The 26,064-nt window shown below is 38.7% G+C and overlaps 2 protein-coding genes across 8 annotated transcripts; one reads left to right on the forward strand and one right to left on the reverse strand.

The window, feature by feature from the left end:
* Positions 1-7,262: 7,262 nt before the first annotated feature.
* CPSF2 (cleavage and polyadenylation specific factor 2) lies at positions 7,263-23,094 on the reverse strand. 3 transcript variants are annotated; one of them, XM_037394119.1, is made up of 15 exons: positions 22,986-23,094; positions 22,194-22,380; positions 20,632-20,791; positions 20,435-20,540; positions 18,792-18,921; positions 18,344-18,459; positions 17,602-17,789; positions 16,897-17,187; positions 14,377-14,477; positions 13,842-14,042; positions 13,034-13,186; positions 12,236-12,461; positions 10,304-10,603; positions 9,216-9,350; positions 7,263-9,112 (listed from the first exon to the last, which is right to left on the reverse strand). In XM_037394119.1, the coding sequence occupies exons 2-15, from the start codon at positions 22,340-22,342 to the stop codon at positions 9,020-9,022; spliced, it is 2,349 nt and encodes a 782-aa protein (XP_037250016.1). In that variant the 5' UTR covers positions 22,343-22,380; positions 22,986-23,094; the 3' UTR covers positions 7,263-9,019. The 3 variants fall into 3 exon arrangements, with proteins under 3 accessions (XP_037250016.1, XP_037250017.1, XP_037250018.1); XM_037394120.1 differs by having other exon boundaries at positions 22,990-23,093; XM_037394121.1 differs by lacking the exon at positions 22,986-23,094 and adding an exon at positions 22,585-22,602.
* On the forward strand, positions 22,871-25,901 carry NDUFB1 (NADH:ubiquinone oxidoreductase subunit B1). Of its 5 annotated transcripts, none has more exons than XM_037394128.1 (3): positions 22,871-22,891; positions 24,228-24,372; positions 25,558-25,901. In XM_037394128.1, exons 2-3 carry the CDS (start codon positions 24,233-24,235, stop codon positions 25,592-25,594), a joined length of 177 nt encoding a protein of 58 aa, XP_037250025.1. In that variant the 5' UTR covers positions 22,871-22,891; positions 24,228-24,232; the 3' UTR covers positions 25,595-25,901. The 5 variants fall into 5 exon arrangements, with proteins under 5 accessions (XP_037250025.1, XP_037250022.1, XP_037250026.1 ...); XM_037394125.1 differs by lacking the exon at positions 22,871-22,891 and adding an exon at positions 23,166-23,280; XM_037394129.1 differs by lacking the exon at positions 22,871-22,891 and adding an exon at positions 23,177-23,270.
* Positions 25,902-26,064: the final 163 nt, after the last annotated feature.

The raw sequence follows: 26,064 nt of genomic DNA on the forward strand, positions 1-26,064 counted from the left end.
AACAAAAAGCAGAAGTAAATACTGTTTACTCCAAGAAGTTACACAGAGCTGTGTATGCAAAACCTTACAGACCAGTGCTTTGAGCCGTGACAGTGAATGGAGGGCTGCATATGTTAGAAGTTTATAAATAGACAAGAAATAAGAACCCTGTAACTTGCTTTTGTTGGTGTCAACCCAGTATCAGTTGGTAAGGCGTAAGTTGTCAAGAATACCTGTGATTTGTCTTCAGTGCTCTACTCTGTATTACCAATACCACCCCTCATTCTAACTTCTCTGTACAAAGTTTAGATTTGTAACCCTGGTACCCCTAACTCTGTCCTTAGCCATAACATAAACTATAAATCAAATAAGCCAAACCACCCAGCATAGAACATGTCCTAAAGCCTTGCAGCTATCAAACCTAGACCTGCAGACCCTGCTGTGTAATCCATGAATGTGTCTTAACTCTTTCTGCTGCTGTTCATAACCCTAACCTAATCCTATCCTGGAGGGAAACATACCATTCTTTATTTCTTACACGATAGGCTTAGATACTGAAAGATCTGCCAGTAAAACTCTCCAGTACCCCTCCCAAATCTTAAACTCATGCCTAGTTCTACAGGGAACAGTTGATAAAATATCCATAATGCTCTTGAGCAAAGCAGAACATCTCCCTAGAAAAGTCACCACAGTTTTGGTTACTTCTCTTTACCTCTCAATTTGTCTAAAGCTCTTTCTTCACTCCATCCACACCTTATTTGCAAACAAAGAATACCAAGGCAGATATTCTTCCCGTCTCAAGGAGACTGTTAGTTTTGTAAAGCAGTAAACTTTAAAGAAAAAGTATTCCCCCTGTAGTTAGAAGGGTTATTTTAGAACAATTTCAACATTGTTAGAGCACATGTTCTGGCAAGCAAAGGAAAATTCCATTTCCAGATCAAAGAACTAACTGTATAATTTGGAAGCTATTTCTTTCTTACAAAACAATCAGGTGAACAGTTCTGCAAATCTAAGTGTGAATTACTCAAGTTCTGTACTCTTAGGTATACAACTATTGATTCTTGAGTATACAACTATTGACTCTTGTATAGACAGCTCACACAATGCAGCCTCTAGCTGTTTCTAAGATCATGCACACATGCATTAGAAAAATAAGCTTCAATTTTGTATTTAAAAAAAATCTTGTACATTACCCATTTCTGTATATCAGCTTAAAGGCACTCATTTTTGTATATAAATAGCAGTAAGGCTGCTACTCAAATGTTTAATCATTTCAATGTGTTCCTTGAACACGAAGCTGATTATTTCCTTCACTATATATTCTAATACCTCAATTACCAATGCAGTCTTTTTTTTTTTTTAAAGCTGTCTTTTTACAGCAAGCTGTCAGCTATGACATAACTCATGCACATGTGAAACTAAGACCATGCATCCTGACTGAACAAAGGCAATGCACAATATTGTAGGAAATAAAGTCATTAACATATGATGACATGACTTCATGGCTTTTTCATAATAATTGCTAAAACTGTAAGAGGCGGCTACACAGAATGAACAAACAGGTGCAGTTCTGCAGAATGAGGCTGTCCCAACAGGCATTTTACAGCTATTCTGTTTGGAAGGTATGGACTACACACATGATTCCTACTTTTTCCACTTTAAGATTTCATTTTCTTTTTGCCTTTCCATACAAGAGCCAGAAGAACTTAACATAAATTAAAATATCAAGTCTTATCCTCCCAGCCAATGGAGTAGCCGCCTATGGGCTACTCAAATCACATTTTAAAAAGTCAATAATTCATGAAAATAATGCCCAAAACCAATTAAAATCCTATTTCACACAAGAACAAGAGTAGTATTTTGACACTTCTGGAAGAGAAATAACTACGAAAAGCTGCTACTGCATTTCTATGATAAACATTATGTTAACTATTCAAGTCATCAATACACAGAAACACAAAAGCTGTGCTGAAGAACTGTTGCTATCGACTCCCGAGAGGAAGCAGATTAGGATCATGGTTTGCAGTACCAGAGCGTTTTTTGACTGCAACAAAAACTAAATTTAGACCCAGTTACATAAAAAATACTAATAGCCTTAACACTTTTAATCAGCGTAAGAGGTTTAGAGATACACAAATGATGTAAAGTCTGTTGACTAGTTTTATACTGCTTTTGCAATATTGTGCATTAGTAAAATCAGGGAGATTATGAAATACTGAAACATAATAAAATTACATAAAACATGAAAAACAGGTTATATAGAGTGACTCCAAACTTTGATACTAACAGAAATTTTACCAGAACACATCAAGAACGTATCTCTACAGATTCCTGCAGCATGGGGGCTAACCTACCCGGGTAACGCAACACAAGAAGCTGGCAGGTTCAGAGAGCAGGTGGGACTCTCTATAAATGCAGTATTAACACATGTGATCAAAGGGCAAAAAATAAAATGCTTGCTATCTTCATACTGTTGCAAACTGCTGATCCATGGCTAGCACAACAGCACAAGGCAATCTGGCAGGCTTTCAAATGCCAAGTCTGGCATGGTGACGGGCAATATGCTCTGCCAGCTGTGCAACTCCCTTTAGGAGCTGCGAAATGGCAAAAAAGTAATTCCCTGATGATTTTTAAGGATAGCTCATTATTATGGGTTGGCTAGTAATTTATGAAGTATTGATCACATCACACTCAGCTTTTTTTCTCTCCGCAGCAGCTAGACAAGTTCCCTGAAAACAACAGAAGATAAAAATATTGTCCCAATACAAATAATAACTTGCATAAGCTACAACTGTTGCCCCAGCCACATGGTAAAGTTGCAAAATAGGCGGCAACGTTATCATATGTCCCACCTCTCACTTTTTAATAAGTAATCTATACCATGAAAACATTTTCAGGTTCACATCTTGAAGCATACACTACAGGCCAGTTAGCTAAGTGTGAGTAATAATTTTTTTTTTACTTGAATAGTTCATTGCACAGTGCCATCAGAAAGTATTCCTTAAAAGCATGTTTCTATCACGGTGTACTAACAGATACAAAAATTAAACAGTTGACAGTTAGTCCTACCAAGTTTTACTGATTACCAAGTTCCACCATGTTCCATTATTTTCCTTCAAGGACTTTCACAAGTTTTCTTGCACAATTTTTCTACACAATTTGAAAGTTACTAGCAGTAAAAATGTTTACCTACCCCCTTCAGAATTATTTCTGAGAAACACTGGTAGTAACAGCTGAGTGAGTATACTATAAAACTTATCCAGATGGACTCAAATTAAAAAAAAAAAAGTTATTTTGAAGCAATTACTGTAAAAAAATATACCTTAAGGCAAGCATTACCACTGAGAGCTGGCCAGTCACATCTAAAGCCAATTGTTCTTCCCACAGAAATATAAAGACCTGGATAGGAAGCAGTAGTTTCTTCAGATTAGATTAACTGCAATGGTTTTACATAAAACTACAAGTTTAAACAAACCCCAATAAAAGGTTAGCCTTCAACTTCTAAGCTATTAATCATTTTTTCTTTGCAGGAACTCATTCTCAGTGATCTAAGATGGCTCACCCTAGATTAGAGTTGTTGTTCCAATTTACACAGCTGTAAAACAGTCCAGAAAATGACTGTGCTCTGCATCACAACATTATGGTTTAGAACTGGCCAGACAACTAACCGAGCTCTTTGCAGACAAGGCAACTGAGTTAAGTGACAACTCTAAGAAGGTATCAGTGAAACCACCAGCTTGACAAATTGGTCACTCCAAGTGTTGTCGCTTAACAATTATACTGCTAAGAGTTCATTCTCCATAACTGTCACCTAAATATCCCTGTAAACTGATAAGCCACAACAGGAAAAAAATAGTTTTGGTTGTATCTAAAAAAATCCTTTAAAACATTGCAGATGGAATAGTTCTTTAGCGGCAAAAATTCTGACATTGTTACTTGACATTAAATATTACGCTTTATTTTCTACACCTTAAATAGAAGCAAGGCCACCACAGCCACTACCACACGATGAACTCTTTCCACTGATTTCGCTGTCAGTTTCCAAAGTCAGCCTTGGGCCGAGTTGGACATGGCTTGGGTCTTTTTCTTTTTTGACTGAAATTAACAACAATGCAAATTTCTCTAAATCATTTGTCAAAAAAAACTTTTAGATAAGTTTTCAGCACTTCAGAAAAACTGCGCTGAAAATGAGAAATATTTAAGAAAAGCCTACACAACTGATATAATGTATTTGCTTGGTATCAAAATTTATCAATACCAGATTGCAGTTACAAACTATACTTTTTGGCAGATGCTTGGCTCATTATCATTCAGCTGTTGAACCACAGATCCAGCTTGCATCACCTAAGAGGATTATGCAACAACAGACAGGTTATTATTGCTTAAGGCTTATACACCGGGCTTGGTTCTTCATAATGTTTTGAGTTTCTATGGATTCTTCTTTTCTAGGAAAACAGCTGCATAGCTTATTGGAAGTTCTACTCAAAAATGCAGTCTTTTTTTTTTTTTGTCTTTTTTTTTTTAACTTTGTATCACAGTGGTAATATATAACCTACCAAGCAGAGTCATATTTAAAGTGCACTGCATAAAACAATCTATTTCTCCCATATTTTTATAACTCATGTATTTCTCAAGCTTCCACACTCTCACTATGCGTAAGAAAACATACTTGTCAATTAACAGATATTTTATATACTACTTCTACATTCTTCCTCTACCACTGTGAGCAAGCATTACTGAGCTGAAAGGAGTGATTAGTTCACTTACCACTGAACTGCAACCACTCTTCAGAATTTCTCTGCCACAAACACCAACACATCTTTTACAACAAGAAATTAAGAATTTTATGAGTGTAGTTAGTTTAGATCGATGTGAAACAATGTGCGCTTTCATCCCTTGATTAATACTGGTCAAACAGTGTGAGGTACACTAGAAGTTCACAGCATATACTGCTTATCATACAGGGACAATGCAATTTTAGACCCTAAATTTTAAATCTAGAATTAGAATCCAAAACATTCAATGAAATATTTGCTCTGCTGGCAACTTCATGGAAGATTATTTTCTACAAAAGTTTGTTACTATAATGGAAGCTTTCAACTTCACTGGAAGGAATAAAAGTACTTTTTTTTTTTTTTTTCCTCCTCCTCTTTTTTTCTTTTTCTTCTTCTCCAAGATCAATACTGTTCATATCAACTCTGGCTAACTACCACATTCTGTATTTGCAGGAAACAAGCCATGCAATGGACTCCCCCTTTACAAAACAAATCCTAGTGACACAAATGTTCATCTTTGTCTCATCTCTCTTTTCCAGTCAGAAAGTCGCAAAGAAGGTAAAACTGTTTGTTTTTAAAAATACTTTAAGTTTCAACAGGCAATTTACAAGATTTTTCTGATCTAGTTTCATTATCCCATTTTGAACTACCCTAGGGTCCCTATACAGTTTTCAGATCAAGACCTAGACTTCTGTTTACTGGATGCATTTCATTATCAGATTTGACTGTGAGCTCATCTTCCCCAGCACCATCTTTTTAAAACTACGAAAACATCTGTAAATGCCATGAAACAGAATACCGTGCAATGTTCAGATCCTTACAGTTAAGATTTCTTTTACCAAAGTTTCCAAAAATTTTCGTGGTTGAAGAGTTTTTCCCAGGCAATACACTCCTCTTTCCTAACTGAAATATTAATGCATGTCACATCTTATCAAAGAAATGCTTATTCTACACAAGGTGTTTCAGGGTACAACCATCTATACCAATTATTGGGGGAGGAGGGGCAGGGAGTTGGTAGGGTGTCTCTTTGCTTTAATTATTCCAAATGAATAGTGTTTGACAGCAACTAAAAGCTAGTACAGATACAGAAGAGTTCCTACTTTTCCAAACAAGTTTTTCCACCAAATAGATCTCAAATGCTCTCATGAGACTGTTACTCTCACTGAATGCAGGGCATGCTACATTTCCATTAACACATTACTTTGAGACGTGGATCCAGTTAAGTCTAAATATTATTCAGGGAAGAAGAAAGGTTTCCAGCTTCACCTCACCTCCAGTACATACTGTCAAAGTAAAACGATTAAAAACAAGACTGTCACCCACAAAGTTATTTAACTTCGGGGTAAAGCCATGTTGACAATGGGAACAACTAAAGAATTAATTCCGGAATTATTATTAAGGAGTTCTGCTTCTACGTTCCCTTATCTTTTCAAATATGTCTTCGTATTCTATCCCATCCGCACGTTTACGTGCAACCTACTACAGACCCTAGGGATGGCATAAGACAAATTATGCCTTTCCTGTGTCTCCACACCTCTTCGCCTCTTAGCTGAGGAATCCTAATTATCCAAGATGACCCTTGGAAGGAAATGTTTAAGTGGTCAGTAAGTACCAAAACTAAGTTTGACTTAAGTTAATATTCTTGCCCTCATGAGCAATAGAGCAAAGAGTAAGAAATGGTACTCCTTGCCAAGTTTTAACTGCTAATGAAGAAAATGCAGAAGTCAGAAAACACAGCTTACATTCCATGACAGCACAGACATTTTGAGGAGGTAAGGGAAAATTAATCTTTCATTTTGGACAGGAACAAGAACCAGATTAGTAACTCTAAAATAGATATAGAGAAGTTAAGAGTATTGTTTACAGCAAATTGCAGTTAAGAACAACAGAAATAACCTATCAGAGAACTGACAGCAGACTAGACAAAATTCACGGGAATTTGCCTCAGTTCCACACTGCTTACAAGCAACGAATGAATAGCCAAGCAGCACACCTGCCCCACTGCACAGCTGCAGCCTGTTTATTAAGGATGTCCTGTACCCCCTCTCACTACCAGAACTGTCCACAAACCCAGCTTTCCCCAGTCCCAGCACTCGGATGACTACTGTTGCCTCGCATATCAACTGATTTCAGCCCACGCTTATGCTGATAGACTAAAAAAATAACTAAACAATTTAGCTGTTTTGCTCATACTTGAGCCTTTTCCTTAGTGATGGCATTAATTTGGGGTTCTCTTCTTTATCAGAAGACACAGGAATTTAGTGACTGACTACACTAAACTTTCATTAAACTTAGCTGAATTTGAATCAATGGGTTAAAAAAAACCAACAAACAAAACTGACAAAGGTTTGTCATCACACCATCTTGTCTTTATCCTTTTCTTAAAAACAGCACTATTCTTAGTTTGATTTCCTAAGGGATTTTTTTCTTTTGTTAGTATATTCCATGCAGGCATGTGTGATCTCTGCCCACCCTAAGCCCTCAAGTTAAAAGTCCTAAGGCCAATACGATTTCTGTACAAAGTAACTCACTTTATAAAAGTTCATCAGTATTAGCAACAATAGTAATACAACAGTTTTCACCAGCAAGCATCCAGTATCATATACATTTACATAGCATTGCTACAAAACAGCTACAAAACCAGAGCATTTCTATGAAGTTTTGGCTGTCAATATAATTGAAAATAAAAGTTTTTCTACACTGTAACAAGAAAAAAAAAAAAAAGTGTTGAGCCATTCAGTCATTCTTACCAAGATTTTCTTTGTGTAACAAACCACATTCACACTTGCATTAAATTTTCAAAGTTTTTACATTTTCAGTATATAGTTCTAGCAGGTTTGGGTTTCTTTGGTTGTTTTTCTGTTGCTGTTTGTTTGTTTTAGAGTCTTCAGGTTTAAGTTACTCTTTTTAAAAGAATCCATCTGTAGATCAGATAGTTTTCTATCTGAATGAGTTGCAAAGTAAATTAGCTTTCCATTGACAGCCCACAGGGCTATTTTTTTGCCACTTTTTCAAAAGGTTTTATTTAAACATATACACAGAGCACGTATTACATTGCTGTTTTATGCAAAAACAAGCAAGCAACCCTCCACTGCCAAAGCTGGTGGTTCACACATGGACAGGGGAAAAAAGGATTAAATTAACTCGAGGCCATTTATTTGCATAAGTTAATTTCTGAGAAATTAAGGTGCCCAAAACTGTGATCATCTTCAACTAAGATGTAAGGTCAATTCCTAGCAGCAGCAGCTACAGCAAGTGCCACTGTCAACTAGAATGAAAAATGGCATAAAAACATGCAATTAGAATGAAACAGGGTGCAAAACCATTAAATCACATGAACTCTTCCTGAACTTAGCTCATGGCACTCTGAACAAACAGCAGGGCATGAATAAAGTCTTTAAACCTTGAAAGCATTAAAATCAGAACTCAGAAAAAAATTTTTAGTAAGCACCATTTTGCAAAATTAGAAGTTACAAATTCTATGTTTGTACAGAAGTTACTCTGAAGCACACAATTACCAGATTTTAAGCTGCCTTACAGCATTATCCAGTTTTCTTAAAGAGTACCTTTCCAAAGCAATTTCTTGATCCTGCAGAGTAATACTTTATACAGAATATGAAATGCTGTTCTGGAACAAATCAGTAAGATGGAGCAGATACAACATTGAGATGCAGCCAGATTAACACTGCGGGGAAGTATAGGTAGTTCAGCTTTAAGTGGGCTATTAAAAATGTACTTTAACTAACCTCCATTTAAAAAACACACAACAAAACTCAAGACTGTCTGTAAACCAAAGTTAGGAAAAAAAAAAACAACGAAGAACAAAAATACCAAAACAAAAAAAATAAATCACAGAGACCCCAAAAAGAACAAAACCAAAGAAACCCACAGTTCCCCTCTAATCTTATTTTAGAACAGAAGAATGACTTATGTATTTTGTACACTTTAGCAGGGAATCTATGAAACCAAAACATTGTCTTGACAAACAGAACCTTTCCTGAGAAGGGTTCATAGTCACAAACTCATTTATAATGTGTTATGTGGGAGATGGCAAGTCGTAACAGTTTGAAAGTCAACAACATGGAATGTACCAACAAATTTATGAACAACAGTAGCAGTTATTTATTTACATGTTCAGGGTAGTTGATTTTTTTTTTTTATGAATTAGGCTTCCCCTGTATAAATTAGAAAACTACAAGTTGTCGAAATGGGCGAAATCCCCAGTCTTCAAAAGTTCAAGTAAAAACATCTTTGCAGCACTTCCTTTAGACAATAGCATATTGCTCATATAAAAGGTCTCTTATCCTATAGAAGTCCTGACAGAGACAGCCTTCCAATCCAATGCGTCCTGTTTCAGTCTGAAATAAAAGACATGGTGCAATTTATTATCTTTACACTAACAAAAACTCCAATTTTCACTTAAATTATTATTTACCGAAGTTTAAGACACAGAACACCTACCCTGCGAACAGCCACCAGATTGTTGCACACAAGCACTCCTCCTACAAATTCAGCTTGTATACCTTCTCGCAAGAGAACCTGCTTGAAGTCAGACAGTCTTGGCTCATTCATAAATACAGACTGGTGTCCAAGAACCTTTAAACAACACACACAATTTTAATACTTCTGCTATTTAATACCTTCCATTTTTCCAAAGATCTCCTCGTCACTGTGTTAGCAGCAGTCTGGACTAGACTACAAGACTATAAACGGGAAGACTGGTTTTATCTCCATTGACCTGCAGCAAGGCATTTCCAGGATAGGAAGGCCTTATAAGTTATCCATCAAGTAAAGGAAAAGTTTCTTCCTTTGCTCAAATATCGAAGATAAATGGAAAGCTATCATTGAAGATCCCACTTCCAAGCCATGTTATGCAGGGACTGAACTGCAGCTGCTGATCACTACATGACTTCTATGACGTTAATCTGAACAGACTTCAGTGTTTTCTCCACATTTATCTAGCTCCTAGAACTGACTACATTTTAAGATACTGTTGCACAGTCCTAAAAGCAATTCTAGAGTTAGAAGGCACTGTAATAATTCAATAAAGAGATAGAACATCTACTCACATGTAAAGTATTTAAGAGTAAAGATGAATTTATAGAAATTATTAAACTTAACAAGCTCTCAAATCACTACTATAGAAGCAGACATATGAATGTCAAAGACCTGTACCTCAAGTATATGAAGTATTTTCCATAGCATCAACAAAACAAAAAAATCCAAGAGTGACTAAATGCCGATTAATTTTCAAATCTGCAAGTACTAACTACAAATATGTAACATGCTGATTAAAAACTTATCTTCATAAATAGATGGTACTGTATATGTTAGACACTGTTAATGGATGCAAGAGATCATCCTTGCTGAAAAGCCTAAAATACGAACAAAGCACAGTACCAGGTTTAACAAAGAGAAAATCCAACACAAAAATCCAGTTTCAGTTAGGCTTTCATTTTAGTAAGGTCACCATATCAGCCTCTAAGCACTAGAAAAATGAATACAGAGCTCTTCAAAAACAGAAGCCCAGATCAGCATAACTGCTGTACCTCATGAGGTGGCAGAGGTTCCAAAGTAGGAATGATCTCGCTCTCCTCACACATCTCCTTGTCATCGTCACCGAAGAGGCTTTTCATGGCCTTCTGTTGTGCAATGACACTAGAGTCCGAAGAAGGCATATCCACTTGCATCTCTAAGTCTTCATCTTCCCTCAACTCTCCCTCTTCCAGAATAACTCCAGTATCTACTTTTGAAACCCGCATGTCCAGAACACCATCTATCCAAGCCAGCTCAGCATCCTTGGCTTTACAGAACTGAAGGGAGCTGACAAGAGAATCTTTTAACCTGACCTGGGTTTCACAAAAATAAAAGTACTGTTAGTTTGATGGAAAACACAGAGTTTTCTTACTTCAGGCTTTAAAAATTACCAGTTTTCCTTTCACTGTCTCTTCACATGTGTTTGATTCATAGTCTTTTGAAAGGGAAAGGAGGGAATTAGTATCACCAAGGCAAGATGTTCTATAGTTTCAAAATATAATAACCCTCATGTCACTACTCAACTTAAAAAGCAGTGGAGATCAATACCTTTTTTGTCTTGGTTAAAATAAAAAAAGGACCTATACAACTGCAAACGTGAGTTAAAACTTATAGCAAGAGCAATCACTTCTTTTTAAAACATCAGAAACCTTTTTTGTGTCCAAGAAGTTCCTCAGTTGGCTTTAATAAAGTTAAGAAAAGTTTCTATTGATGCATTTAGGTTACTGAACAGCAGTTCCAAATTTCAACCCTCCAAAATTTGTAATTACTATTTTATTGTAAGAAGGGATATTGTAAATATCATGTTTTAAAGCAACCAAAACATTACCTTGCCCTGATTTCTCTGGTACATTCCAGGACTTCAACCTGTTAAATTAAGCCCTACTCTGAAAGGCTGTTATCCACATATTACTGTGTATGATCCCTATCGTGGAATCAAAGTTGCAACTATATGAAAGATAGTGCAACTAACTATCCATCTGCAGCACAGTCCACTCAAGGGACTAGGATTCTTATGCCCCACTCACATCTATTATTTTCTAATTCAATGTCTCCAGCGTACATCATCTGTTCAGAAAGCTTCAAAAAGAAAAACAAACTAAAGCTACACAGAAGACAGAATTTACCCTTTAGATATATACATATATAAAAACTGAAAGGAAATCAAAGCAATTACAATTTTACTCAAATATTTTGTGAAAAATCATGTCATTTCTTGCACACTAGCAATCCTCACAGCTTTAAAAAAAAACCCAAAAAGCCAAAACAAAACAAAAAAAAACCCCACCAACAAAATAAACACAGATTTTCACATACTTCACAGAAATTATCCAAGTTTTCTTATTTAGAGCTTAACCATGAAAATTAAGCGCAATATATTAACACAATATAACATATTATCGTAACTTCACTTTCCAAGAACCATCACATTAATTTCTTTTGGGGGGGTAGGGGCATGATTTATTTATTTTTAACAAACTTAAAACATAATCTTAACTTTACATGTTCATTCTTAAATACAAAGGTGGGGGCTTTTTTTTCCTCTTTGCTTTCTTAAGGCCCCCCCTTCAGATTCCAAAAAGAATCCTGAATTGCAGGTAGTGTACAGTGGTACTCTAAATATCAGTATTATAAATATATTATGACTTCAGTAAAGCTAACCAGTGCTCCCATGGACAGAAGCCTTGCCTTTTGCCCTACAGGTAAAAACACAAAGATCTCATGTTTAAGCTTTTAAACACTTCTTATGAATAATAAACTTAAGGAGAATGCTTACCTAGAAGACAGAAAAACTCTACTAATGTTTTGATCACACAAAACCAAGTGTACACATAGGTAATTACATCTCTCCTCTCCCAAAGAATGGAAGACCAAATTAAAGTCTGCCAATACAGCTCTACTACAGTTCACATTACTTACACAACTAACAAATTCTAGTACCTCACCTGGTAAATGTGAGTTTCACTAGTTGCATCTACTGTTTCATGCAGTTTTGGCATGTAAACCTTAATATCTTTTCCACCAAAAGCTCTGCAACATTCTGCAAGGTCCTGACTGGCCTCAGGTGGTCCATGGACAATGATGAGTTGTCTTGGTTTCATTTGGTTAATAATTTTTTTAATTGAGTCCCCATCTGAGCGTCCTTCATAGTCAATGTATGTAACTCTGGCTCTAGTTTGAATTAAAAACCCAAGAAAAACACTTTTTAGTTTAAAAGATTAAACATTTAAGTGTTCCAAAGTATTTAAAAACAGAAAATATTTTGAAGTTATTCTGTATCAGCAAAAGCTGTCAGCACAAGGTATACTATGCATCTGTAAGATACAGATTTACCAGGTATGAGCATGTTATGTGTATTTAACACTATAAATTCCCAAAATTCACTTGCATAGTTACCCAAAACATGAGAGAAGCATATTTGGGCAAGTTGTTCTTTTAACAAAATGGACATACATTTGAGTATCTATGCTAACATACTACTGTATTGTTTGTTCTTCCTCTTACTTGTCTCCATCAGATGGGGAACAAACTGAATTTCTTCAGGGTGGGGAACTATAAGATTCTGTACTGTACTCCCAGAAAGGCTAGTAAAAAACTAACCTAGATAGCTTGAGGGTGGGGAGGAAGAAGCAAAACAAAAAGCAAGCCCTTTCCCACTTTCTTAATTCCAAGCTAGCCTTTTCCCAGTTTGCACCATACCCATACACCATTCTAGCAGAACTGACAAGAACGAAGGCACTCACTTAATTTCCATGGATTCTGTTGCAGAAATACATTTGGTAGGAACATCTGATAAATCCTGGTCCATAGGCTCTTCTCCATTTGTCAAACCAGATTCTAATTTGCTTTTTTCTTCCTCTGTTGCTTGAAGTTCTGGAACTAGAAAATCCTCAGGTCTAAAGAATGAAAGGCATTTTGCTTTTAATAGTCTCACAGTAAAACCAAAGCACTACAGAACATAAAAAACAAACAATGCTGACTATTAGTACTGAAATGTCTTATAATTGTTATTGCCGACAATTTTATTACACTTTCCTTCATTATTTCCATATTTGCACAGAGTTCATATGGAAAATATCACCTTCCTATCTTAAAAACAAACTGGTATCTCGGGAAATGCTAGCAAATTGAGGTTTTCTAGCAAGTATTCATCATGCAAATACAAGTATCGCTAGATTTTTCTAGGATGAACAATGTTCTTCCCTCTCACTACAAATTCATCAAAATTATGTGTAATTTAAAGGAGAAAAAACCTCAGATTATTAAAAAAATCAAACCTTCTAAGATAAAAGGAAAATAAAAAAAGCCTGGAGTGGAAACACATCCCAAGAGGTGTGAACACAGGCCAGGGATCACCGCTCTGCAGCTTCAACCCTATCACAAGCTTCCTGTGAGACTTAGTGCAAACTGTCCTAACTGTTCAAAAGTTACTGCAGTTTTGGAAGAATATGTAACAGTACTGCAAAAGAGGCAAAATGGCACTTTCTATTACTTCTGCTTTTTAGTTATTTCATAGTTATTACATGTTAGCATGCATTTACCACCACATACTTGATAATCTCGCCATATTCATCCCATTTAATTCTTTCTTCAGGGGCTGGAAACATTGGATAAGACTTCTTTGCCTGTTTGAAGAAGCTTCCTTTCCGGCTACCTTCACCTTTCATCATCAAATCATGTTTTGTCTTATGTACAGTTGGCTGATCAATATCCTCTTCAGCATCACTCTCATCACTGGAATCAATATCTGCCCTGAAAGGACATTCATAAAAAAAACACTAGCTCTTTCCCTTCAGCTTTAGTATTACATAAACACACTGACTGGAAAGTAAGTTGATAAAACACTAGCCAAGGACAAACACATTTTGTGTATCTGAGAAAGAGCTCACAGTCAAAAGGCAGATGAAACAGGTCTATCATAAACAACAGATTAAAGACAACCACTCCTGATTCCTCAGTGCCCTCAGACAAGTCTATCAAAACTATGATTTTCATTTATCCCTGTAAATGGCTGAAGCAGCAGAATGATCACACACAAATCTCAACTTTGATCAAATCAGAACGCAAAAACAGCCAACATACTTACTCTTTAGACTGTTCCAGCTTCTTAGCTGCTTCTTTCTTTAGTTTCTCCTTTTCAAGGTATTCTTCAAGTTCTTTTCCTTCCAACTTGACACGTTTTCTCAACTGCAGACAGAATTAGAATTGCTATTATTATGAGTAGCTGACTTCAATACTTCTCTTAAATACAAATATTCTTGTCAGTAGTGTGCAAGTACAAAGGACAAATACAACTCATATGTCACATATAAGACAATGTTAGGCAAATGTATGGCACCTTAGCATGGCAAAATTATGACAATCGATCAGTAGAGTCTACTTTAACAGAAAAGCATTTCTAAAAGTATCAAAAACAATTAGTTTTCAAAAATTTCTTAAAACATCTCCAGGAAATCTAAGTGAATGCAAGTACTCTCAGATGAGCAGGCTTGCCAGTCTCACCTCCATCCCTCAAAAGGTGATGGCACAGCTCATTCTGAATGTCACCTCTAAGCATGTGGAGGAAAAGAAGGTTGTCAGGAGTAGTCAATATGGATTCACCCAGGGGAAATCATGCCTGACCAACCCAGTAGCCTTCTATGACGGAATGGCTGACCGGGTAGACAAGGAGAGAGCGGTGGATGTTGTCTACCTCCATTTCAGCAAGACACAGTCTCCCATAACGTGCTCATAGCTAAACGCAGGTGCACTACATGAGCAACCAGTGAGGTGGATTGGGAAGTGGCTGAGCAGCAGAGCTCAGAGGGTTGTGGTCAGTGGCGCAGAGCCCGGCTGGAGGCCTGTAGCTCGTGGCGTTCCCCAGGGGTCAGTGGTGGGTCCAGTCCTGTTCAACTTATCCATCAGTGACCTGGATGAAGGGACTGAGGGTACCCTCAGCCAGTTTGCCGATGACACAAACTGGGAGGAGTGGCTGATTCACCAGCAGGCTGCGCTGCCATTCAGCGGGACCTGGGCAGGCTGGAGAGCTGGGCAGAGAGGAACCCAATGAAGTTCAGGAAAGGCGAGTGCAGGGTCCTGCACCAAGGGAGGAACAACCCCACGCACCAGTACAGGCTGGGGGCTGGCCTGCTGGAAGGCAGCTCTGCAGAGAAGGACCTGGAAGTGCTGGTGGACAGCAAGTTGCCCATGAGCCAGCAGTGTGCCCTGGTGGCCAAGAAGGCCGGTGGGATCCTGCGGGGCATTAGGAGGAGCGTGGCCAGCAGGTCGAGGGAGGTGATCCTCCCCCCTCTATTCTGCCCCACTGAGGCAGCATCTGGAGTGCTGTGTCCAGTTCTGGGCTCCCCAGTTCCAGAGAGGCAGGGAACTACTGGGGAGGGTCCAGCGGAGGGCTACGAAGATGATGAGGGGACTGGAGCATCTCCCTTGTGAGGAAAGGCTGAGAGAGCGGGGCCTCTGTAGCCTGGAGAAGAGAACACTGAGAGAGATCTTACCAAGGTCTACAAACATCTTAAGGGCGGGTGCCAAGAGGATGGGGCCAGGCTCTTTTCAGTGGTGCCCAGCGACAGGCCAAGGGGCAACGGGCACAAACTGAAGCACAGGCAGTTCCTTCCATCTGAATGTGAGGAAGAACTTCTTTACCTTGAGGGTGCCAGAGCACTGGAACAGGCTGCCCAGAGCGGTTGTGGAGCCTCCTTCTCTGGAGACATTCAAAACCCTCCTGGATGTGATCCTGTGCAACCCGCTCTGGGTGAACCTGCTGTAGCAGGAGGGTTGGACCAGAGGTCCTTCCAAACCCAAGCATCCTGTGATTTTATGAGCAGTGGGAGTTTTTTTTAATTTTTGTGTCACTAACATCAAATCAGAAGAACCTGGTGAAGTCATACTAGCAGGTAAAACAATGGTAAATTTTGTTTCTTTTCTGAAAATCAGATTAGAGTATAGATCATTTTGAGTAATAGTGAATTCTGCTAACAGTCCAATACTGTAATTCTATGCTTCCAATCCAATCTAAAACTAAAATAAAGCTGCATCATCAGGATTGAAATTATCACTGCAATCACAGGAGACTCCCATAAATTATAACATTTACCAGAGATAAGTAGATACAGGTATATAAATTATTAAAAATAATTTGGAAGCATGAATAATGATTAAATGTGTCTTAATTGCTAGCTTTTGGTTGTCTTTATAATTGTGATGGGATATATTATACTAATTTGACTTGATGCTCCCCTCGTCCAAAACCAGAGTATTTTCCAATAAGAACAATCCATCGTATATTGTGATATGTATATCAACTGCAAACAGAATTTTTTCTCTAACAACAAAACCACAAAGAAAAGTGTTGTCTAAATATTTAAAAGCAGCTTCATGCTCATCTATATAGAGTATTAATTTTACCCAACCACCAAAAAGCATTTTGCAGTTACGCATGAGACCTATTTTTAAGTGAGTTTATCCACAATTGGATAAACATGCAACATACCGATTTCCCTCCTCCACTAGAAGTTTCCAATAGGTCAAAAAGGAAACCAAATTCAGTTTTGCTCATATTCCCCAGATGGCCCACAATAAAGAAATCTGAGAGTATATAGACAACTCTTACCTCAATATCTATAACTTTTTCAGAAGGATTATCAATCAGGAATCTTGCTAATGTTCCAGGTGTAGTGCGGTAAGTTAAAATTATAGAGTTTTTGGCATCCTGGCACCATTGAATGAAAAGATCTCTAGAAAACCCACACTCCAAGTCAGGCTGACTGGCAAGAACAACTTTTGGACTAGGTACTCGAGCTAGATCAGATAAACTATGACATAAGGAAAGATGGCGGAACTGAAAAGGATTGTTTCTCTTGTCTTCAAAGCACCTCATCAACTTGTCACTCATCCATTCAACCTGAAATATGTATTAAGAACAAGTTATGTATAAGAATACAAGTTCTAACGATAATGTACAAACTTTATAAGATGTACAGGATGCCATATGCATGTGATTACATTAATCATTCTCAGCAAGTGGAGAAATACTGCTGAGTGTAAACAACACAGAAACAAGTACTGTAAGTCATCTTTAACAACTATAAACTATGCTAACAAGGCTTACGATAAAAAAAGGAAATGAGCATTAAGAAACATGTGCACAGCCATGATTGGACTCTTACTTGATCACAAGAACAGAGACACACACACTATAGAGCAAGGACAACACCCAGTATTTAGCCATTTTTTACTGTTAAAAAGAACAACACAATGCTTTTGCATGCACATTCCATTACCCTCTTAATAATTGTATTTTAAAATCAAAACAAACCTGTGACTTAGAGAACTCCACTACATTGTAGCTGACGTTATTCAAAAGTGCTAGAGAGTAGACTCCTAATCCTGCATCTTTCGTTCTCCAGATCTGATCAAGAAGTTGAGCAAGTTCCAGAACTCTGCCTGCTGTATCCACGGCTATTAACACATTTCCATCACCTCGTAATGTCTCCAAAACATTAGCTAAGAAGAATAAAAAACAAAACAAAAACCTACTTATACTTTGAACCAAAATGAGAATGTTTGTGGTGTTGGGGTTTTTTTGTTTGTTATACCACACTAGCAATCACAATCAAAAGCATACTGAACACAGAAATAAATTAAACTTCAGAAGAGATACAAAAACACATTTCCACTGAAATTAAAGGGAGCTGGAGCTCTTCCAGTAGCTCTGAAGATCTCACTGCTTTGATACTACTTTTTCTTGGTTTTTCTTTTTTTATTAAAAACAACATACTGTAAAATGGGAATTTAAAAAACAATGTGGTGAGGAAGGTCAGTTAACAAATCCATTAAAGGTTAAGTGATGCTGGGTAAAATATACTGCCTTCAAATATGGTTCATTGTTTCAAGAAAATCTTTAACCCACTGGATGAGTACCAGCAGAAAAAAAAAGGTAATTTAAATATTAATAAAGGTTCTTAGCCTGGATGCTGATGATTTTCTCATAGAAAAACAACTTACAGTGGTTAATAAATGACATGACTGCTATTTTCAAGCCTAAACAGAATACATACTCAGTAGCTGTTCATCCCTTTGCTTCCTCCTGGGCTGTACATAAGTAGCATTAAATGAATCTGTAATAAGCAACGAAGGCCTGCTCAACATTTCCAAGGAACATCCATTCAGATGGCTGTGGAAAAAAAGGCAAAAAAATCTCACTCTTTGCATTTCTGTTTTATGAGAAAAAATAAGACAGCTAGCTTGCAGAAGTCTGCATGTACAGAAATCAAAACTCCTCAGCAGCTGAATGTTTCCTGCTTCAAACTTGCAAATAAATAAAACTGAGTGGAATAACAAAACCCAGAACTAATACATGTTTCAAATTGATTAATCTGAATGCAAGGGAAATTAGTGGTCTTATTAGAGCTGGAAAGGCACTGCTACTTCCATACCTGTTTATCACACACTACATGACACACACCAAACACATCCAAGAAATATGTATTGCTATGTTGAACTTACATCTCCCTCTTGTGGTTGAAATCAACTGCATAAACAATTTCTTCCTCTCCATCCTTGACAATCTTCCAGATTGTACCTCCTATCATGTGGCCAGCTGGCAATGGTGTGATTGACAAACCATGTCCTTTGCCTACAAAAGTTTTCAATATTTTAGGGACATTACATGTATTCAAATCCATTACTCTGAGTAAGAGAGAGAAATTTTAAAGAACTGAACACCAGAATTATTACTGGGGAAAAAAGTCAAACGAAGTACAAAAAAAATCAGTAACATATCTGTCCTTCTCATCTAACCAGTAGCTTTGATTTTTTTGTCTCTTATTTTGCCTCCAGAAAAAGAAAATAAAGTGAAAATCACTTCCTCCCTCCACCAGTACTTAGAGGCACTGAAGAGCTGCTGTAACTACAGACATAAGTTACATATATTTTATAACAAACATATTACATGAAAGCAAGTACACTGGTGAAAGGCAGACCTCTCTTTGGGGCAACACAAAATGTTTACTGTATCATTCACTGTCTAGCTACTTACAAACCCACATATAAAAAATTACACAAAACGGGATTTTTCCAGAATTACAAACATCTAAGCCAAACAATACCAAGAAAGGTGTTCAGGTGTTGCAGTCAGGAATGACTGATCTTTTCAGCACTGATGCCTTTTTTTTTTTGTAATGCACTGTTACTCCTTGTCATTGGAGCTAGCTCATATCTTCGTCAAATTAAAACTAAACCACCCATGACCGTCATTCACTGTCTTTACTGCATTCTACCAAGTTGAACAGAAGTGCACAGCTTGAATAATAATACCTAGAAATTATCTTCTTCAATGCATCCATTTAGTCTTTTCTAATCATCTCCATTAAACATGGGAAAGTAGGGCACTTTAAAGTTGTTCACTAAAATTACTTTTTAAGATTTAGAAGTTTGCAGCATGGACATAGCCTTGCTACAAGTATCTGGAAAAGGGTCAAAAGCCCTTCAAGGATGGCATCCCATGTCTATTTTCCAAATTACAGGGGCAAGTATTTTGGCAAGCATCATTCAGTAACTGGAAGATACATCTCCGAGACAAGTTGCTGGTGGTCAGCTTGTATATAGTCTTTGTTCAAGAACAGGGTTTCCATTTCATTCTATCTTTAAATTCAACATAAGTGAAAAGCTGCTGATTCTGTGGATGCCACAGTTGCTAGCAATGAACTACACCGAGTATCAGTCGGTGAAGATCTCCTCATTAAATCATCCACATGCTGTAACTTAATCTCTGCAACCTATTCATTCTCTAGAAAGCTTTCCTTTGTTACTGGTTACTGATGAGTTCTGAGGTATCTACCACTAGGCATGAGTACATGTTTTTGAGACACAAGAAAATTCCAAGAAAAATTCCAAAAACACTAAACAAATACCTAAATATGCTTTGGCATGACCTCCTCCCCATTAAGGGGAAACTCTACACATTTCCATACACAATTACTGAGGCAAACGTTCAGCTGATACAGATTAACACAGGGCTATTGAATTTAGGCCTGCAAAATGCACATTTCAAAACTTACTCCCTTGAAGAAAAAAAGTTACTTTAACTGTCAATGACTATGCTGTCTTTCACTAAAAGTAGTTTATTTAAACTTTGGTGACAACTTTACCTTTCAAGTTCACAATCTGAGAAAATTTCAGCTGTTGTATTTTATCAAAGGCTGCATCTACATCATCCAGAGTAAAGAGTGTGAAATCTTCAGTATTATGGCGGGACTAAAACAAATAAGAAGTATAGAGCGTTCAAGTACCTGAGCATTCTACCATACCAAAGACATTATGTAAGAAAGTGTCAACTTAAATATACCTGGTAGAGATCATACATAAACATCTGCCCCATTTTATATACAGGAATAGTTGCATAAATGGCACAATTCAACCCCATTTTTCCAACTGCATACGGAAGAGCACCGAGGTGTAGAGGGTCAGGATGAGAAAGAAGTACAGCATCAACCTGATGTACATGTCTATAAAAAGAGGGACAACAGAAGTTGGTAAAAAGAGTTCTGTATGGTGTTACATACTCCCTATTATGGCTATTTTGACAGTACATAGAAAGTCTGAATGCCAAATAAGAAAACCTAAATACTTCCAGGTTTACAACAAAGTTTTTAAAGCCATAAATAAAAGTTACACATATTTCCAAACATTTAAGGACTTAAAAATGCAAGTGACTTCTGAAAACACTATTTCAAGGTCTGAAAGACATAAGTTTCACGTCAAATCTTGATTGGAGAGATGTAATATATACTTGGGACATCAAAGAGTACAATAACTGAGGGGCCAAAAATATTATCATTGCAGACACGCTACAAATTGTATATACATCTAAAAACCTAAATCAAAACTTACTTCTTTAAAAAGAGAAAACGTCAAATACATAATTTAAGTGGCACGTAAATTTGTAGTGTTTTATTTATTTTAAAAATGTAAGGTTTTTTTCTTGCAAAGTGTTGCATAAAATAAGAACTCAGACTAAAAGCTTACTACCTATCAGACCTGAAAAACTTGAGGGCATAAAATATATGCAACAAATGCAAATACGATTTGGGCTGAAAGCTTTTTGTTTCCCTCACATATAACTATGAAACACACATCCTTCTAGATGGCTGTTATTAAAAAGTGGGTTTTACCTAATCGCTTCTGAAATAAGACACTAAAAAAAAATCTTATATATCATCCTTACTGCATAATAATCCACTGCTAAAAGACTTCAGACAATAGAAGTGTGTCAAAGCTAGAAAAGTTAATCTATAAAAACAGCATCTATTTTCTACAGGAACTTGTATGTTTCAGTCCTAACCTCATAATCAGTGCTTGGCTCCTTGCAGTAAACCTGCAGAAGTTCAGTATTAAAGTCTAGACAGGTTTATTTCTATGCAGGGCTGTAGGAAGGTAACGGAAGCTGTTTTCCTGACAGTCTATTCATCTTGGAACAAGAAGAGAGTGTCGGACCACTTTGTATTCAGCCTACATACACTAAGGACTCTTTCATTTCAAACTTAGTTAACCATTCTAAATTAGTTCAGACCCAAGGTAAGGCTCCGATAAACTCTGCTCTGTCATGTTTATGACAAAAACAAAACATCCAAGCCAAAACAAACAAAACAGTTTGAGAATTACAGTTAATAGATGTAACTCATTAGACTCACAAGAAAAGTTTTTCCTGGAAATGTTTCAGCAGCCTAATTCCCTTCATATAAAACATACTTCAAATTATTAAAAAAAAAAAAATCCACGCAAACCAGAACCTGTTTAAACCCAAAAGATGGATTTAACATCACCATACAGAAACCACTGCATGGTATTGAAAATTTTCAGAAAAAGACAAGACCTATTTTACAAAAGCATATAAAGTGAACTACTTACTTCCTTAGAGAATCAATAATGTCCATAGAAAAGTTTTCATCCCAGCCACAGTCCAAAAGAAAACGAAATTCATCTACTTGCAACAGATAGCAAAGGGCAGACTCCTCCTGCACCCCTGAAAGTGTAGTCAACTTGATAATCGATGTCATTTTCCTCTCCCAAGTATTTAATCTCCAAAAGAACTAACCTGAATGGGAGAAAAAAAGGTTTCATTGACTAATCCAAAGGAAAAGTCTATTTATTTAGCTCCAACTTCATGCGTTTCTGAGAATACACAGGATAAGCGCGCTGAATACTGTTCAATACAGCTACAAGATACCATTTCAGTCTCAGACGTTAACGTTTGTCAGCTGTATGTCTTTTGTTACTAGACAGAGAAATTTTTTTTTACCATTAAAGAGAAAAAAGGATCAGCAGGAGCGGCGCAGCCCGCACCGCCGCCCCGGGGCCAGGCGGGGCCCGCGGCCCCTCAGCCCCGGGGCAGCCCCAGGAGGCCCAACGCGGGGCGGGGCGGGCCAGCAGCTCCACAAGCCGGCTCCAGCGCCCCGCCGGGCCCCGCCGCCGGGACAGCGGCCCTAACGGGGTCAGCCTCGCCGACCGGGCCCAGCGCCAAGAGGGCGAGCCGAGAGGAAGCGACGGAGGAGAGGAGGAAGAGAGGGGCGAACTCGGCGAGGTCGAGCCAAGCGCTTCACGCCCCGGTACCGGGCCGCGCCCGCCGCCCCGCGGGGAGGAGAGGGGAGGAGAGGGGCATCGAGCGGCGGGCGCGCGGCGCTGCCTGCCTCGCGGCGCTACCTGCCTCGCGGGCCGCCCGCGCGCCGGCCTCCCTCAAGCCCAGCGGGGCGCGCGCCTGCCACCCCCGCCGCAGCGCGCGAAATGCTCCGCCATCTTGCGGGAGGCGGGGAGAAAGGAGGAGGAGGAGGAGGGAAGGTGGAAGGGTAACGGACGGCACCACTGCCAGGCCGCCGGGGGGGGAGGGCCCTACCCCACCTCCCTGCGCAGCCCGTGGGCTCTCCCGGCCTGCTGGCGCCGCCCGTTGCCCTTGGTGTGGCCGCTGCGCGGAGACTGGCGGCGGCGGCGGCGAGGAGCGGTAACGGCCGGGGCAGCGGGGCGGGGGCAGCTGCGAGCGTGTTCCCGCGCTACGGGCGGCGGCCTTTCCCGGGAACGCCTCGCCCCGTGTCCTCTCCCTTCCGCCGGGACGTGGGGCCGGAGGGGCCGGGCGGGAGCTCCTCTCGGCCCCGGGGCTTTGTGCCGCTCCTGCCCCTGCGAGCACGGGCGGGGGGCGGGGGGGGGCGGGCGGCCTCGCGGGCGGGCAGGGGACAGCGTTTCTCCGCGGCCGGCGGGGCGGGAGCGAGCAGGGCCCCGTCGTGGGTCAGACCGCGAGCCCCGGCCCGGGCCGCTATCGCGGCCGGCTGAGGGAGCGGCCGGGAGGGGGCGGCGCCGGCCGTGTCTTCCCCTGTAACCAGGTTGCAGGTTCGAGCCCGCAGCTGGGCGACTTCCTTGGTGTCTCTTAGAACTTCCAGCAAGAACTGGTTTGGAAGGCTTTGGTTAGGTTGGGAAAATGTCGCTGGATTATAGAAATGGCCTTTCTTCCTTATCTGTCAATCCCCCACTGAATGTACAGCATATTTTTCAGTCTTGTTATGAATAATAAACATCTGTCTACCAGAGTTTGGTTATACATGCATTTGTAATGTTTTACAGAATGTTTACAGAACAGCAAACTTCAGTGGGTGCATTACTCTAGAACACCTAAAGGGAAATTTCACCAGGGGTATTTTAAAAGAGATCTTCTACTTCTTTCCCATTTTAGAATAAAATCCTATTTTCCAGGACCAAGAGTGAGTTAGGACTATTTCTAAGAAACCTGTGTATGGGTTTGAGAATAGCCTGTGTCTTGCAGGGAGTGTTTGATGGCCCTCATGTTTATTACGCTGTTGTAGGATCATAGTGAGTGAGGTTAAAGGTGCCAGGTATGCAACACTTTCCATGTCCAGATCTATCTGTAACTCTTATCTGTTATGCTTTTCTTTCTAGCAGTCATGGTGAATTTTGCCCAAGCTGTGCGTGATCACTGGGTTCACATCCTGGTTCCCTTAGGATTTGTGATTGGATGCTATTTGGACAGAAAGAACGATGAAAAACTGACTGCCTTCAGAAACAAGAGCTTATTATATAGAAGGTCTACTTTATGATGCCTCTTAAATATACATATATAGAGAGAGTTACTTTGCAAAGTGCTTCTTTTTTCTTTTTGAGAGTCTAAAGTCTGAAAAAAAAATCAGGGATGCTGTCAAAATATTAAAAGAAAGAAAGCTCTAAAAATTTCAGCAAGCATTCCTGAAGGGTTTTAGGGCACTTTAACGCCTTCTGAAAAGTGGGGCTTGATTGGGGCTTGGTCTTGAAAGAGAGGATCATTAACTGCTGTCAGGTTCTTGTCATGAAATGTGGAAACCATTATTTGGTCTCTGTCTAGAACTTCAGTGGGAAACAGTGCTTGAACTTTTAATTTTCAAGTTTTCAGTGGATTGTAGCAAACTTCTGTCTTAAATTTTAAATGATCACAGCCCTTTTTAACTAAATACTTTCATAAATTTGTATCATTTAATAACCAAGTTTTTGAAAATTAACACAATATTTATGTTGGCAAGTGCTGTATCTTCACTGAAGGACGTGACTATATATGCTGTTAGTTTGGGCTTACTGGCTGACTTAGGAAGAATTGCGATAATACATTGCCTCATCTATGGCAGTTCTAATTCTGTATTAGGCCACAGTGTTAATGAAACACTGTTAAAAAAACCTCATGCTGCATAGCATGGACTAACGGTAGGAATGTTGTTATCAGTTTGCAGGTGTTTTTGTTTTTTTAACTCCCGTCTCACCTAAATTAGTTCTGAATAAGAAAGTAAGCTTATGATGTAATCTGACTTACATTAGCACTCTTCTTATTGCAGTTGCTGATGAAGTTGGGCTGGTATTTCAGTATATTGCAAAAGTCCCGTCTGCTTTCACACCTAGTTCTGTTCCCACTACAATAATATTTTTTTTTTATTTAAAAGAAGTAGAATTTTTCCTTTTGGATCCCATTATGCAAAAAGTTTGTTCAGTCCTTAGAGGTTGGCTGGTTTGTGCTTCCATTTACATGAATGGGAGTTACGAGGACTTAATCCATTGAAACTTTGGGAAGAAAGGAGGAAGCTTATCAGTATTGATTTGTAACTGATGATTGCAAGGAAACTTAAATTTACACATAGCTCTCAAAATTAAGGTTTTGTAGAATCAGTAATTGCATTTATTAGTAACAATTCTACAAAAAATACCTTAATTTTAATCTCTGCCCTGTTATTTTTTTCTTTCCACACAGAGAACTGAAGCCTGGTGAAGAAGTTACATGGAGATAAAAGGCTGCTGATGAAATGGAAAACATTTTTGTCTGATTCATCATCATGTCTCACACATCGAAAGAATAGGATTATGGTTCTTTATCTTGAGAGAATATGTAAAGCTACAGAAAGGGACACCCGCAACTCATCCATGCCAGTTTAATTTCCAATCTTGCTTTTTTGGAATATGTTTAATTACATGACTAATATGTGTCCAGGAATTCCTTTAGTCCACAGGTGTTGAGAGCTTTGTTCCCTGAAGTAATTCTCTGGAAAGGGGGGGGGAGGAAGAATTATGTAATAAAGAAAAACTATGCAAAAATCATTCATGTTGTTATTGATCTGTATGGTGTGCAATTCCTGTATTTATAGCTAATTTATGAACAAGCCTTCAAAGGAATACTTAATGTAGACCCAGAACGTGGTCGACAGTTGTCTGTAGTTGTTTTTTTTAATTGAATCTGAGCAGGTTTGTTTTCAGATTTCCT

Source organism: Falco rusticolus, chromosome 7 (assembly GCF_015220075.1).
Source record: "Falco rusticolus isolate bFalRus1 chromosome 7, bFalRus1.pri, whole genome shotgun sequence".
In the NCBI taxonomy this organism is placed as follows: Eukaryota; Metazoa; Chordata; class Aves; order Falconiformes; family Falconidae; genus Falco; species Falco rusticolus.

Coding starts and splice junctions, on each gene's coding strand:
- CPSF2 (XM_037394119.1), bottom strand. CDS start 22,342: ATGACATCGATTATCAAGTTGACTACACTTTCAGGGGTGCAGGAGGAG. Junction 14,478..16,896: donor AAAAAGTTATAGATATTGAG/GTAAGAGTTGTC, acceptor TTCTGTCTGCAG/TTGAGAAAACGTGTCAAGTT. Junction 12,462..13,033: donor ACAGAATCCATGGAAATTAA/GTGAGTGCCTTC, acceptor AATTCAAACTAG/AGCCAGAGTTACATACATTG.
- NDUFB1 (XM_037394128.1), top strand. CDS start 24,233: ATGGTGAATTTTGCCCAAGCTGTGCGTGATCACTGGGTTCACATCCTG. Junction 24,373..25,557: donor AAGAGCTTATTATATAGAAG/GTCTACTTTATG, acceptor CTTTCCACACAG/AGAACTGAAGCCTGGTGAAG.